The 12,634-nt window shown below is 42.1% G+C and overlaps 3 protein-coding genes across 15 annotated transcripts in view; 1 reads left to right on the top strand and 2 right to left on the bottom strand.

Annotated features, from left to right (window-relative positions):
* Positions 1-7,024: 7,024 nt before the first annotated feature.
* Positions 7,025-8,279, bottom strand: LOC124191018. The gene is made up of 4 exons (XM_046583958.1): positions 7,825-8,279; positions 7,668-7,755; positions 7,453-7,602; positions 7,025-7,391 (listed from the first exon to the last, which is right to left on the bottom strand). Exons 1-4 carry the CDS (start codon positions 8,122-8,124, stop codon positions 7,276-7,278), a joined length of 654 nt encoding a protein of 217 aa, XP_046439914.1. The 5' UTR covers positions 8,125-8,279; the 3' UTR covers positions 7,025-7,275.
* Positions 8,280-9,295: 1,016 nt separating this feature from the next.
* On the top strand, positions 9,296-10,532 carry LOC124191014 (trypsin beta-like). Its single transcript, XM_046583955.1, has 5 exons — positions 9,296-9,449; positions 9,516-9,678; positions 9,741-9,891; positions 9,956-10,063; positions 10,157-10,532. Exons 1-5 carry the CDS (start codon positions 9,389-9,391, stop codon positions 10,460-10,462), a joined length of 789 nt encoding a protein of 262 aa, XP_046439911.1. The 5' UTR covers positions 9,296-9,388; the 3' UTR covers positions 10,463-10,532.
* A 26-nt stretch (positions 10,533-10,558) lies between these two features.
* The window catches only part of LOC124191008 (ell-associated factor Eaf-like), a 29,705-nt gene continuing 27,629 nt past the window's right edge, over positions 10,559-12,634 (bottom strand). For 9 of the 13 annotated variants that reach the window (XM_046583938.1, XM_046583934.1, XM_046583935.1 and 6 more), the window contains 4 exons: positions 11,782-12,584; positions 11,520-11,713; positions 11,189-11,441; positions 10,559-11,094 (listed from right to left, as the gene is read on the bottom strand). In XM_046583938.1, the coding sequence (XP_046439894.1) occupies positions 11,835-12,584 (750 nt within the window). In that variant the 3' untranslated portion in view covers positions 10,559-11,094; positions 11,189-11,441; positions 11,520-11,713; positions 11,782-11,834. Of the gene's footprint in view, positions 11,098-11,188; positions 11,442-11,519; positions 11,720-11,781; positions 12,585-12,634 lie in introns of all 13 variants that reach the window. The other 4 variants (XM_046583928.1, XM_046583925.1, XM_046583926.1 and 1 more) reach the window with 2 other exon arrangements.

Here is a 12,634-nt window from a genome sequence, read left to right on the forward strand (position 1 = left end):
AGCGACCGTCTTTCGACGGATCCGGGAAAAGCAACTGCTGTTCCCGCTGCATCTATATTAGAAACGGACGGTGGGGTGGCGCGGACCTCAAACCTATGACTGACATTGATCCAGTTTGGCAGTTTGGCATCGTGACGTTGTTTACGCTTTTGTCGTCTGCTACACGTGCGGTGTCTGACAAAAAGTGCGAAGTTTCTTATGTGATACTGTGATAGCTCATTTCGGATATTTTTTAAAGGAAAACAAAAGGTAACTTGGCTAGAAATTTTGCTAGCAACAATATAAATGTACAACGCGTTTTACTATTGGGGTGACATTCAAATACCTCATATTTGATTAAATGGCCAAAACGTTCTAGAACATTTTAGTCCTCAACTTTGCGAACAATTTTGTTTAGAAAATAACTTGATTGATTTTTTTTAAAATCTTGTCTCTGAATTCATTTTACATAGTGTAGTATATTCAAACTTGATAAGGAAAATTAATTGATTTTCACTTAAGATTCTGTAGTTTAACGGTTTATTATTATCTGTTTCGTCTCACCTGTTTAAACAGCTGTTGATTATTTACAGAATTGGAATAATCAGAAATGGTCAACGAGGATCGAAAAGACGTTCGCAACGACAGAGATCGCCGCAATAAAGAAAGAGAAGGTGATCGAGAGCGAGAACGCGACAACAAAGATCGTGAAAGGGATAAAGATTACAACAAAGATCGTGACCGTGTCAATGATGAAGACAACAAAGAACTCGTCAGAGACCGTGATCGTGAGAGGAGAGAACGTGAAAGGAAGAGATCACGCAGTCGCTCTCGTAGCCGTGATCGTACAACAAGAAGACGTAGATCCAGATCCCAGTAATTAATCTTGATTGTGTTTATCTACAATTCCAATGATTCATTTGATTTGGTGTTTCAGGTCATCAAGGGACCATCATGACCGTAAAGATGTGAAAACTGAACAAGATGCTAAAGATCAGGAAGCAAGTGAAGAGAATAGTGAACAGCAAGCGATCAAAAAGGAGCCATTGTCACTGGAAGAATTGCTGGCCAAAAAGAAAGCCGAAGAAGAGGAAAAGAGCAAACCCAAGTTTCTAGCGAAAGAGGAGCATGCAGCTGAAGCCATGAGGAAGCAACAGGAGGAAGTTGAAAATCAACGGAAACAGCAAGAAGAGGAAAGATCAAAACGGAATGCCTTTTTTCAGGTTTGCATTCATATCCTACGATATTTCTTCTTTTAGATTTGACAGGGCATCTTTTAAAATTGATTCCAGGCGGATGAAGAGACCAACGGGGATACAAGATACGAGGTATATAAACACCCTATTGCAACAGGACCGCAACAACAGCGACCAACGGCTGGCCAATCTGCTTACACGGCTTCAGAAGTTGCCCCACAGCAACAACAATCTGTCACTCCGGCGTCTAGCATCGAACCAGAAATGACTAGGAGACTTGGAGCTCCGGCGCCACACCCTTTGGCGCCGACCATAATCCAGCTGCAGCAGCAGCAACAACAACAACAGGAGCTGCAGCAGCAACAACAACAACAGGAGCTGCAGCAGCAACAACAACAACAGGAGCTGCAGCAGCAACAACAACAACAGGAGCTGCAGCAGCAACAACAACAACAGGAGCTGCAGCAGCAACAACAACAACAGGAGCTGCAGCAACAACAACAGGAACTGCAGCAGCGACGACAGGAGTTGCAGCAGCAACAACAACAACAGGAGCTGCAGCAGCAACGACAGGAGCTGCAGCAGCAACGACAGGAGCTGCAGCAGCAACGACAGGAGCTGCAGCAACAACAACAGAAGCAACGGCAGCAGCTGTACCAGCAACAACAACAACAGGAGCTGCAGCAACAACAGAAGCTTCAGCAGCAACAACAACAGAAGCTGCAACAGGAGCTGCAGCAACGGCAGCAGCTGTACCAACAACAACAACAACAGGAGCTGCAGCAACAACAACTGGAGCTGCAGCAGCAACGGCAGCAGCTGTACCAGCAACAACAACAACAGGAGCTGCAGCAACAACAGAAGCTTCAGCAGCAACAACAACAGAAGCTGCAACAACAACAACAGAAGCTGCAACAGGAGCTGCAGCAACAACAACAGGAGCTGCAGCAACAACAACAGAAGCTGCAGCAACAACAACAAAAGCTGCAGCAGCAACAACAACAGCCAACGACGTCCGCCGGTGGTCCGCCGGTGGGAGCTGCCAGCTTCACATCGCCGGGCGACGGGCCAAGCGATCACGTGACGATGACTAGTAATCGCGGACCTCGCCCACCTCCATTACCTAGAAATGATCCTTACTCTCCTCGTCGAGGACCTCCTCTTCCTCCTTTACCTCCCGTTAACCATGGAGTATCAGTTGTTCAAGAGGAAACAACAAAAGAGAAAACGATAGAAACAACTGTAGCAGAAGAAAACGGAAAAAAGAAAAGGAAAAGGAATGGTAAATGCATTAATTGCAAATCCAGAACTCACCATATTCAAAATTGCCCGGAACCTCGTCCTTAGAAAAAGAAGAAGTTCTCGGGTTGATGTTCGTCTCTGAAAAAATAAAAAATTTGCGATTAAAATTGTAGTAGTAATATAAAAAGCACTAATCTGAGGCAAATTTCTGTACCTGCAATAAATGTGTGGTTTCGACAATGTTTGTCTGAGTACATTACTACCATCAAAGTAAAGTACTTGTTACTTGAATTTTATGTAAATATTACTTAAATTATAATTATTTTAGGTTGGTGTATTCGTTGGTGGTGTGAACATTCATAAAGATGAGCAAACTTTGAAACCAAATTGCCTTTTCACATTGCGGTTGGAATCCATGGTCGTATCACGACGCTTGCCGGCACGAAGAGACTAAACCTCCGCACACTTCAGCACTTTTGAACTTGCACTTTTGCACGTCACAAAACACAACGTCCGAACAAGAAAAGAAACCAAAAACGGAAAAAATAAAATAAAATTCCAATTCACATTTGCCAACCCTCCTTGTAACAACATGAGAAAAATAAAAAGTTTTGACAGACAACTTGTGTTTGTGTTTCAAGTTCGTATCGTATCCCTTTCGGGGAGCTATTAAAACGGCCCCAAACATACATCAACAACAGCAGGGGTTGTCAAAATTCAGTCGAAAAAGCCGCGCTAGGAAATTAAATATTTGGTGTTGACGCAGCAATCTAGGAGTTTTGACTTGCGGGATCGACCGGTCCGTGTGTTTTTTTTTTTTTTTTTTTTTTTTTATGGAAAAATATGAAAGAACCGAGCCGAGAAAAAGAAAAAAAAGTGGGTGGATATCAGCTTATTTTGTTTTTTCCCAATTTCGCTCTCTCTCTGTCTCTCTCTTCAAGCTGCTAGACTCTCATTTCATTATTTTGGTTTCAACGCGCAAAATTACTGTAGTTTTTTCTCGACGGGCCTACTACGCCCTTACCACGGGATTGTCTCTCATGAGTCATTACGCAGGTGTTGAATTGAAAAGAAAAAGGATAAAGAACTCGTTACGATATACTGTCATTGGAATTAGTCATATACTGATTTAAATCAATGGCCTCAAGCGCTATAAACAAAACCTCTTCTTATTTTTCCTCCCCGGTGCTGCACAGCAGACGTCGTTTCTCAGCTGGATGATCCAACAATGTCCTGGCCGTTTTGAAAATGTTGTGGAACACATTCCGTCCCAGTCTAAAGCTTGTGTGTACCGCCGCCGGCCGCTCTATATGTGTCCTATACAATTTTATTCGTTATTCAACTGATGCGCGCAACCGGTTAAACTTTTTTTTTTTCTTAAAAGTAAAAAACGAGACTGTTTATTATACGACTATATCAGAAAATCTCGGGGTCCCATTTTTTGAAAATTACACGAAATACTGGAATTCCAGACAATCTTTTAAAAAAGGACATTTTTACCAAAGGAGCCAATGGCTATATCCTAATTCATTTTGATTTTTAATAGCAAAAGAGCCATCAGGGGGAATTATCGATCGTGTGGCATAGACAACACGTCAGTCCATCCAACAGTCCTCTTCATCCTTGTGTACGTAGGCAATCAAGTCCTATTTTTGAAACCGAGTGCTTCTTCGTGACGTCAGTCCCTTCATATATTATCCAACAGTCGGAATTGAATTTTTGTTTTCCCCCCAAATTATAAAATAAAAAGAGGAAACAGAGATAGAAATGACCGAGAAACGTGAAAATAAGAGAACGGACGAGAGAGATATCACACAGGATCGGGGTGGGTTGGGTTGGCGAGGAGGGGGTAAGAATATACAACGCCGCACATTCTCCTTATAAACGCCCCCGTACCCCAGGTCACCTGGAGGCCCCAATGCCAATATTCGTTCGTTTTTTTTTTTTTTAATTTCATTATATTTTTTTCTGAGGCTATTCAAATTATAGACGAGTGGTTTTCTATCTAGCCCGATCGTAGTACCGATCCGGTTCCTGGTCCGTTCCCCGCCCTTAATCAAACAATTCTGTGTCCGCCCAGAGAAAGATAAAAAGAGAACTAAAAAATAAAATAAAATAAAAGTCGCATCCCTATAGACTTTTTAAATCAAATCAAATCAAAATAGCTAGAATTTTCGGAAGGCAGAAGAAGAAAAGTAAGGCAATCCCTTTGGCAGCCTTGATACCACCGAAATCTACCCGACAAAAGGTTTCTTATTGACTTTTTTTTGGGGAGGGGGGGGAGAGATTATCAACCGAAGATGTGGCGATTGAAATTTCCCGCCTTTGATATCTTTTGGTAAATTAATTGTTGATTAGGACTACACATATTGACGTTGTTAATTTTTTGTTTCTGTCCAGTTGTCTATTGTGTGCAATGGAATCTGAGGCTTTTTCAAAAGCGGAAGCGCGGAATAATAAAAAAATAAAAAAGAGCAAAAAGAACGAACCCCCACACTCCCGACAAACAATTGAAAAGAATCGCCAGCGATTTTGGCGGGCAGAAAAGAACCTACAATCATCACACCGGGGCTATTATATAAAGATACCTTTTAAGAGGGGGGGTTAGAGAATAAACCAACATGGCCGACTGGAGAGACACGCAATTGAGAAAACGTACAAAATTGTTCTTGTATGTGTGTCGTGCAAAAATCAAATCAAAATCATTTCAATGAGCGATGGGTTAAAATACCTTTTCAATGTCGGGCGACGTGCGATGAATAATTATATAATCCAGTTAACAATATGAGAGAGTTGCACTACGCGAATCACACTGATCAGAGTATATTGGCTAAATACGAGCAAGCCAGAAAGCAATACAAACGGCGTGAATATTTCAACACAAAGAATCAAAAGTTTTTCGGAAACTCAACGTAGTGATTAGCAGCACGAATCGACGCACATGTTAGTACAAATGGTTACACCCAACTGATCCCAAGCCACTAAGCAAGTCCAAAACCGATTCACCACTGTATACTATCCCCAACCAACTCTCCTTTTGACGTTTGGCGTGTAGTATACTATACTTTTACGTTTTTTTACTACGGGCCTGGGCTTATTACTATGTAAACGTGCGTAGAGACCAGAGCAGAGGGTAATACTAATGAATGGCGTATCTATCTTAGGGGGATGGAAGATAAGGGGCAGGGGACTGTGCTACTGCTGGCAGCGCCACCAAATGAAAGTTGAAGCCTCGGGGACCTTTTGCCTTTGATGGGGGTCTACTAATAGCTGTCTCTTCGGGTTGACCATCTTCTTCTTTTTAATTTGAATTTTTCCTTAAATTGTTTAAAGCTATTTCATCCCCACCGGGCGACGACCTTTTTATTTTTTTAACCCGATGGAACTTACTAGGGAGTAGGGAGAGAAGAAGCTGGAAGAACCCAGTCAAGATTTGCAATTTTTTTTACGACACTGACGCAAGAGTTCCAGGCGACGCCAGTGGAACAAGGCGCCTTACAGACACTGGACGCTCCAACGCCTTTCGACTTGGGCCGTCGCTTTCTGCTCCAAGATCTTGACCTGGACGGACTGGCGACTGATGACACCCAAATTGTCGGCCCATACTCTTTCTGCAACTTGACTTGGGCCGGCTGATTGTCGACCGTGGAATATAGGAATAACTCCGCTCCAGGTCGCCCTTGACTGGCAGGCAGTGGTCGTTTTTCTTCTTTGAACAACAACTCGGCCGCCTTCTTGAACAGACATTTTGTCTGGCGAATATTTGGCCAGCAGCTTAGTGATTTCCGATATGAGGTCGAACTTTGTCTTTGGAGTCGTCTTTTCTAACATTCAGTTTGCCCTTTTTATAAAAATCAAACAATATTTTAGTTGAATTTTCTCCACAAAATTTCAATGTCATTTCTTACTTTGACGGTTTGCTGATGGTGGCGGTCGCAGCGAAGTGTCAATTCTTTACCATCCAGCTCGCAATTTTTGATCAGGACCTTCTGAACGTCAAGCCAGAGATCGTCTAATTTTGTTTCTCTTGATCAATCAACATTTTCTTTCGAAATGGACATCGTGTAACCTAAACAGATAAAACATAGAGAAAGCTATATTAATCAACGAATCGAAATTGAAATCCATTTGAGTATTTTACCTTCCAGCAAAGTGGATGGGGACTGACTGGCTGTGCTTTAAATTTCAAATAATAATTACTGTTAAATTGAAAAAATGTAAGAAGCCGTAATGTAAATTACCATTAAAGAAGCTCATTTTGTAAAAAAAAAACGAAGCCTATTGTTTCAGACCTAATAAATATGGGTGCGTTAGCGACTATATAGCAACTATTTGAAACTTACTGAATTCCAAACGCCTGTATTTCCTACTTGGCACCGCCTCAGTCTGATGTTTGAATCTTGGTCCTTGGAGTTATGATGGGCAGGAGCTATATCATGATTCATGATATTAGAAGATAACTAACTGGAAGCACTTTATATATACCTGTATAGTAATAAGAGAATGTTCTGTATGAAACATACCAACTGTGCATTTACCTGTTTGATAATTCCATAAAACAATGAATTGAACACCTGTAAAAAATACTGGATTGCTGTACCCCTATATATGGTTTTTTAAATGCCATTAACACTATTCATTTATTGCCTGCTTCGAACCGTTATTAACTGTACACAGATAACTCTAATGTATTGAAATTTTAGATTTCGACAATTTTGAGTTAATAGTGAAACAATGTATGTAAGCAACGGGAACTACGGCTTCATAAACTAAAATTTGACATTAATGTTAAGGGCGGGAACAATCATCAACCTGACAAGATCTCTGCGAATGACATTAAGCTTCTCATTGAGAAATTTCAGGAAGACAATACAGTCAGTAAGTACATCATGCCATTTTTTCTGTTTTCTCCGGTAATAAAAGAAAAAAACTTCTCATTTTCACACAGGACATCAAGGATTCCAGATAGCAATGCTTTAGAAACAACAGATTAATTGATGAGATATACTGAAAAATACTATTTATCTCCCTTAACCTTTAGTATTTTTTTGATGGGATGAACTGAAAAAATCCTGGATGAAAAAGATCAGAATCTGGCAGGCAGCTACATCTACTTCAGTGAAGTATCTATGCAATAAAGGTGCCCATCGACGAAAGGTGACAAAAAAACTCAGCGAGGAAATTTCTAAAAAAAAAATTATAGTCAAAACCAGTCAAAACTACTGGTGTTGAAAACCACAAAAAAAGTACCATTCTCCGTGCTTCTGACAAAAGAGCTGAGCATCACTGCAGAAACCAAGGCAGGAAGAAGAGAAACCTTGGATTTGGAAACTTCAATCTAAAATTCATTAAATATTTGATAGAATAAATTTAATAGGGAATAGACTTGAAGTGAATTTTCAGATACATCAATCCATGTGCAGACTGCATCAATCGTTGTTGATTCAGTGGTTTCTTCTCTCAAGTAGTAAATCAACTTCTTTTCAAAATGTAGTTGTTCTTCCAGACATTCACTATTAGGTTTCTGGATGGAATCAAATGCTTTGCGCAACTCAGACAACATTGCTCGTATCTTCCAAAAACCGTTGTCTACTTTTAATGTAGCTACTGCTTCTTCAATCAAGGTCTCCAAGTAAACTAGTTCCTCACAGTATTCGGCCATCATTTTATCAGCTTCGGCAGCTTGATCAATTTCAGAACAATTCATTATTTTTGTTTTTATAATCTTAACAGTTAAGAGTTAACACGAGGGCAAGCACGAGCACGAAGCAACCAAACCGACTGTTTGTTTTCTGAAAAGTAGATTTATCGTGAAGCGAAAAAGCGAAAAAGTGTCTGCTTGAGTGAGATGACCTGGGGGAAGAAACTTTAGGCTAGAGCCAAACTTAAGAGTTTTACGGACTGTCGTCTACTAGCAGTTTGTATGCTAATTCTTGAAAATAAAATTGGGGCATCCGCTTGGGGCGCTGGCTGTCAGGGTCGGTCATTCATTTGATCATTTCCATGGGGAAGTAGGCGGAAAACAAGGATTTTCGCTTAAATTTAACATTTTTAAAGATAAAACTACTTGTTATCTATCAGAATGTATCAATTTAATTTCTGGTTCAAGGAGGAAATAATTTTTCTTATTACAACTAAATGAGCCCAACACCCAAATAATTAATTTTCACTGGATCGTCTGGATGGAGTAGTACCACAGGAGTAATTGAATTTGAATGTCTTAAACGAAAACACACATAATTTAGCCAAATAAATATTGCAAATTTTCACTGCAGAACGGCGGTTTATATTCAAATGAGTTGCAAGAGGCAGCGGTTACAGTCATAAATTCAACTATTTGCCAACTGACTTATGAAATTTACATTAACACTTGCATGATCTGCACCAGAGGTAGCCCAATCGAGCCCAATGCTGTCTCAGTAAAAAAGAACATTGGAATAAAATCGGATTTACTAACCATAGATGAATTAAACCACGAAAGTCCATGATAATACGACAAAGGATTGCCTTTAATGCAAAACGGATTTCTTGTTGAAGTTATGTCGAGTTATAAGGGCTGCGACGCACAGTTGGAATGATTGAACCGACCATTTTCACAGGGCTGTCACCTTACTACACTTGAATATCCACTTCGGCTGGATTGCAACCAGTTTCATCCAATCTCTCCTTGTAGAAAAGTGATCCTATACAAACAAATTAAAAAATAGGAATAAAACCAAGACTAATCCATCATTTTCTCATTTGACTTTTTAAAAATCCCGCTTGCTTACTCGTGATACATGAGTCCCCCGCTAGATGTAGTCAGCCTGATCGTTATCATCGCTACTATCTCACGAAACAGCCGTAGAGACTGTTACCAAATTGCTTGTTGCATAATCTTAAAGTTCAACTAGGACAAATTCAACCGCTTCAATAGATACCAGCTGCTCTGATTCAAACTTGGAAAGTTTGGTTTTAAATCGGCCGCCGTCATGAAACTGACGACTACCATTCCCATTTTTCTCTGCTGTCTTCTCCATAACGCTTTAGCAGGTACGCAAACATCTCAATTTAACTGGATTTCTTTTTAATTTTATGATTAATGTGGTGTTTTTACAGGAGAAAATGATATAAATGACCAAGAGCGAATTTTAGGAGGAACTAAAGCTAAAGAAGGAGAATTCCCATTTATCGTTTCCATCACGACAAACGGTGAGCACCTCTGCGCCGGATTTATTTACAATCAGCGATTTATCGTCACGACAGTCACATGCGTCCAAAAGTAAAAAGAAAATCTAAATATTACAATTAATTCCTGGATAAATATTTGTCAATATCCAACAGTTTGTCACCGTCGCAAGTTTCAGTTGTTGTAGGACAATTGTCTCTCATCTCCAGCACCGAGCCGTACGAGCGTCGATATCAAGTCGTCAGCATTATTCCACACGAGAACTATGACGCGAATCTAGGCTTGAATAATCTGGCAGTCATCGAGGTCGGTACATAGAGATCAATCATTATCGCACAGCTGTCAAAATTTCGACTGTTGGTATACACAGACATCTTCGTCAATGGCATTCACTGCGGGCCACGTCGACTTCATCTGCTACAACGAAGATAACACGACTTTTCCAGAAGCTACTGTCATGGGCTGGGGCGCTACTCAGGTATATAATCATGCAAAGAAAACAAACGGCAGAGTATGTGTGGAATCCTACATAAGGATGGGATTGCTTTCTCTATTCTTTTCTATATTATAGGAAGGAGGATTGCCTTCGATTGATTTACTGAAAGCCAGCGTTACTATATCGACCGAGTGCGTTGTCTACGGTAGCGAAGAGTATCAACCCAACTACATGATCTGCGCAGGTAGTGATACTGCCAGTCCTTGTCACTACGACGAAGGGTCGCCGCTAGTTCAAGACAATATCGTCGTCGGAGTTGCATCGAGAAATACAGGATGCAAAGAGCTATTCTTACCGACACTTTATACTCGACTGTCCTCTTATTATGCGTGGTTGAACCGGAATGCTGGCCAACAACCACCGGCTTGCAGTGCAGCCTAAATTTAAAAAAATAACAATAAATAAATAAATAAGACTGTGTTTTGTAACTATTCAAATGTAAATAAAGCAATATGAATTTAAGTCTGCCAGATAAACTAGTTTTTACCAAACCCTTAACAGGCTTTTATTGACTTAGATAATATCATAAATTCTTTGACGTCTACAGTACGTATGCGAGCAATGGAGGTGAAAATATCAAAAAATAAAAAACAAGTTAAGCAACATGCACGATAATGGGTTGGACAACGCGATAATCTTGTCGACGGGAACGAATGCTGACTTTTTAAGAAATAAAAAAAACCCGAACGAATTTTTAAGGTCGCTTTGTAAAAGCAGTAGAATGAAGTTTGTTATTGTGATAGCCTTCATCTTCATAGGATCAACCTTGGGTAATAGTTTACGTATATAGACATGCTTTAATCAATCGTTAATCTGATTTGACTTTTTGATTTGACTGGGGCCCCTACTGCAATAATTGCAGCCATTTATGTTGATGTTGTTGTTCAAATTCAATTTCGGCAGAATGATTCGCCCGTTTTCCGTCGTCAACTTGGCCGTCCCCGGGTGATTCGTTGGTTGTTGTGGCTGTTGATAATGTTGAGTGACGGGCCGGTGGTGTTTGTGGTAGGGAACTGCTGAATCATTCAAAAAAGAAACCAACAAACCCTCAAATGAATCGAAATCGATTGGCTCAACAACAACATCCATTGAAAATCGAGAAATTACTAAAGGCAGCGCAGGGCACGGCCGTGTAGCCAAGGCCGGCGGCAAGGTCGTGTAAGCGTACATGGCGTGCGGGCAACGCTGGGTCGTGTGGGTGCCCTTTTCCACCGGCATCGTCGTCGTCATCCTGCTCGTCCCATTGGTGGACTCGGTCTCGATGACGTCAGTCCGTTGGTGGTGGCGGCGTCTTCGCGGTCCGTCGCCAAATCGACCAGCGGCAGCAAAGTCCGCCCTCCTTGCACCATCCTCAGCTGATCTGTTGCGGGAAATTTGATAAAAATAGAAAAACCCGAGCAACGTGGAAGAAAGAATAAAGAAAGTTTTGGCCCTTTACTGTAGAGGTAGACTTGGAGTTGCTGGAAGGAATAGGATCCGTCGTAGGGGCCGAGTCCGACGGTGACGGCGTCTCTGCGCAATCCGTCGATGAGCCGCTTGGCAAACACCTGGTGCTCGTTGGCCTGCCCGATGCGGATTTGCATTTGCTTCCAGTCCAACAGCTGTTGGAAGATCTTCCTCTCCAAATTGTACCTGCCACTTACAAATAGAAAAACGCATTTCCAATTTCAAATCATTTCAACATTATTTGATTATTTCACCTTCGGGTTTTGGCTTGAGCGGCGCGGTTGACGGAAATGGGAATTTCCGCTTTCTACTTGATCCGCTCGCTGTGCGGATGAGTTGCCGTCGGCGGGTGGGCAGACGATCCTTCGTGTTCCGAACGGCGCTCCGATTTGGTCCGCTTCCGGCTCGACTCGACATCGTCCATCAACGGCGAGTGGGTCGTCGTTTTGTTGTTCAAACTACTCGACGATCGGTTCAAATTCTCGCCGTCCTGCCCGTTCATCATCTGCTGCTCCGACGGCGAGCGGATGAAATCCAGCAGCAGAGTGGCCGAATCGGTCCGGCGGATCAGCGCCGACGAATTGATGTCCTCCTCGGAGCGAGCGACCAGGTCACTGAATTCGGAATCCTTTTGGCCGGAACTCGTCATTAAAACCGTCCCGACATTGGACAGGATCGACTGAGACCTGACGGCCAAATCGGTGGCCACTTGGCTGGATTTGACGAGCGGCTCCAAATGGACCGTGTTGATGTTGCTGAGGCCGTGGCTGCTTCCGTCGCCACCGCTTCCGCCCGTCCCAGGAGCGCCACCGACCGACACGAACTGCGGCAAATTGGGTCTCTGCTGCTGCTGCTGTTGGTGGTAACGCAATCCAGGCAGGTGCTGCTCATCGTCGCTTTCCGATCCGGAATCATCCGAGTAGCCCTGACGCGACTTCCAGCGGAGTTCTTCATCATTGGGCGGTGGGCGAGGATCCGTCAAGGATCGCCTGATCCTCCGACGCCTCAATCCGCTCTCCGTTTCGCCCAGTCTCACTCCAGCGCTCGACAGCTGGATCTTTTAAAATAAAAATTAAGTTAATTCAATCAATTTCAATTAAAATTCTG

The sequence above is a fragment of the Daphnia pulex genome, chromosome 3, assembly GCF_021134715.1.
Source record: "Daphnia pulex isolate KAP4 chromosome 3, ASM2113471v1".
NCBI lineage: Eukaryota > Metazoa > Arthropoda > Branchiopoda > Diplostraca > Daphniidae > Daphnia > Daphnia pulex.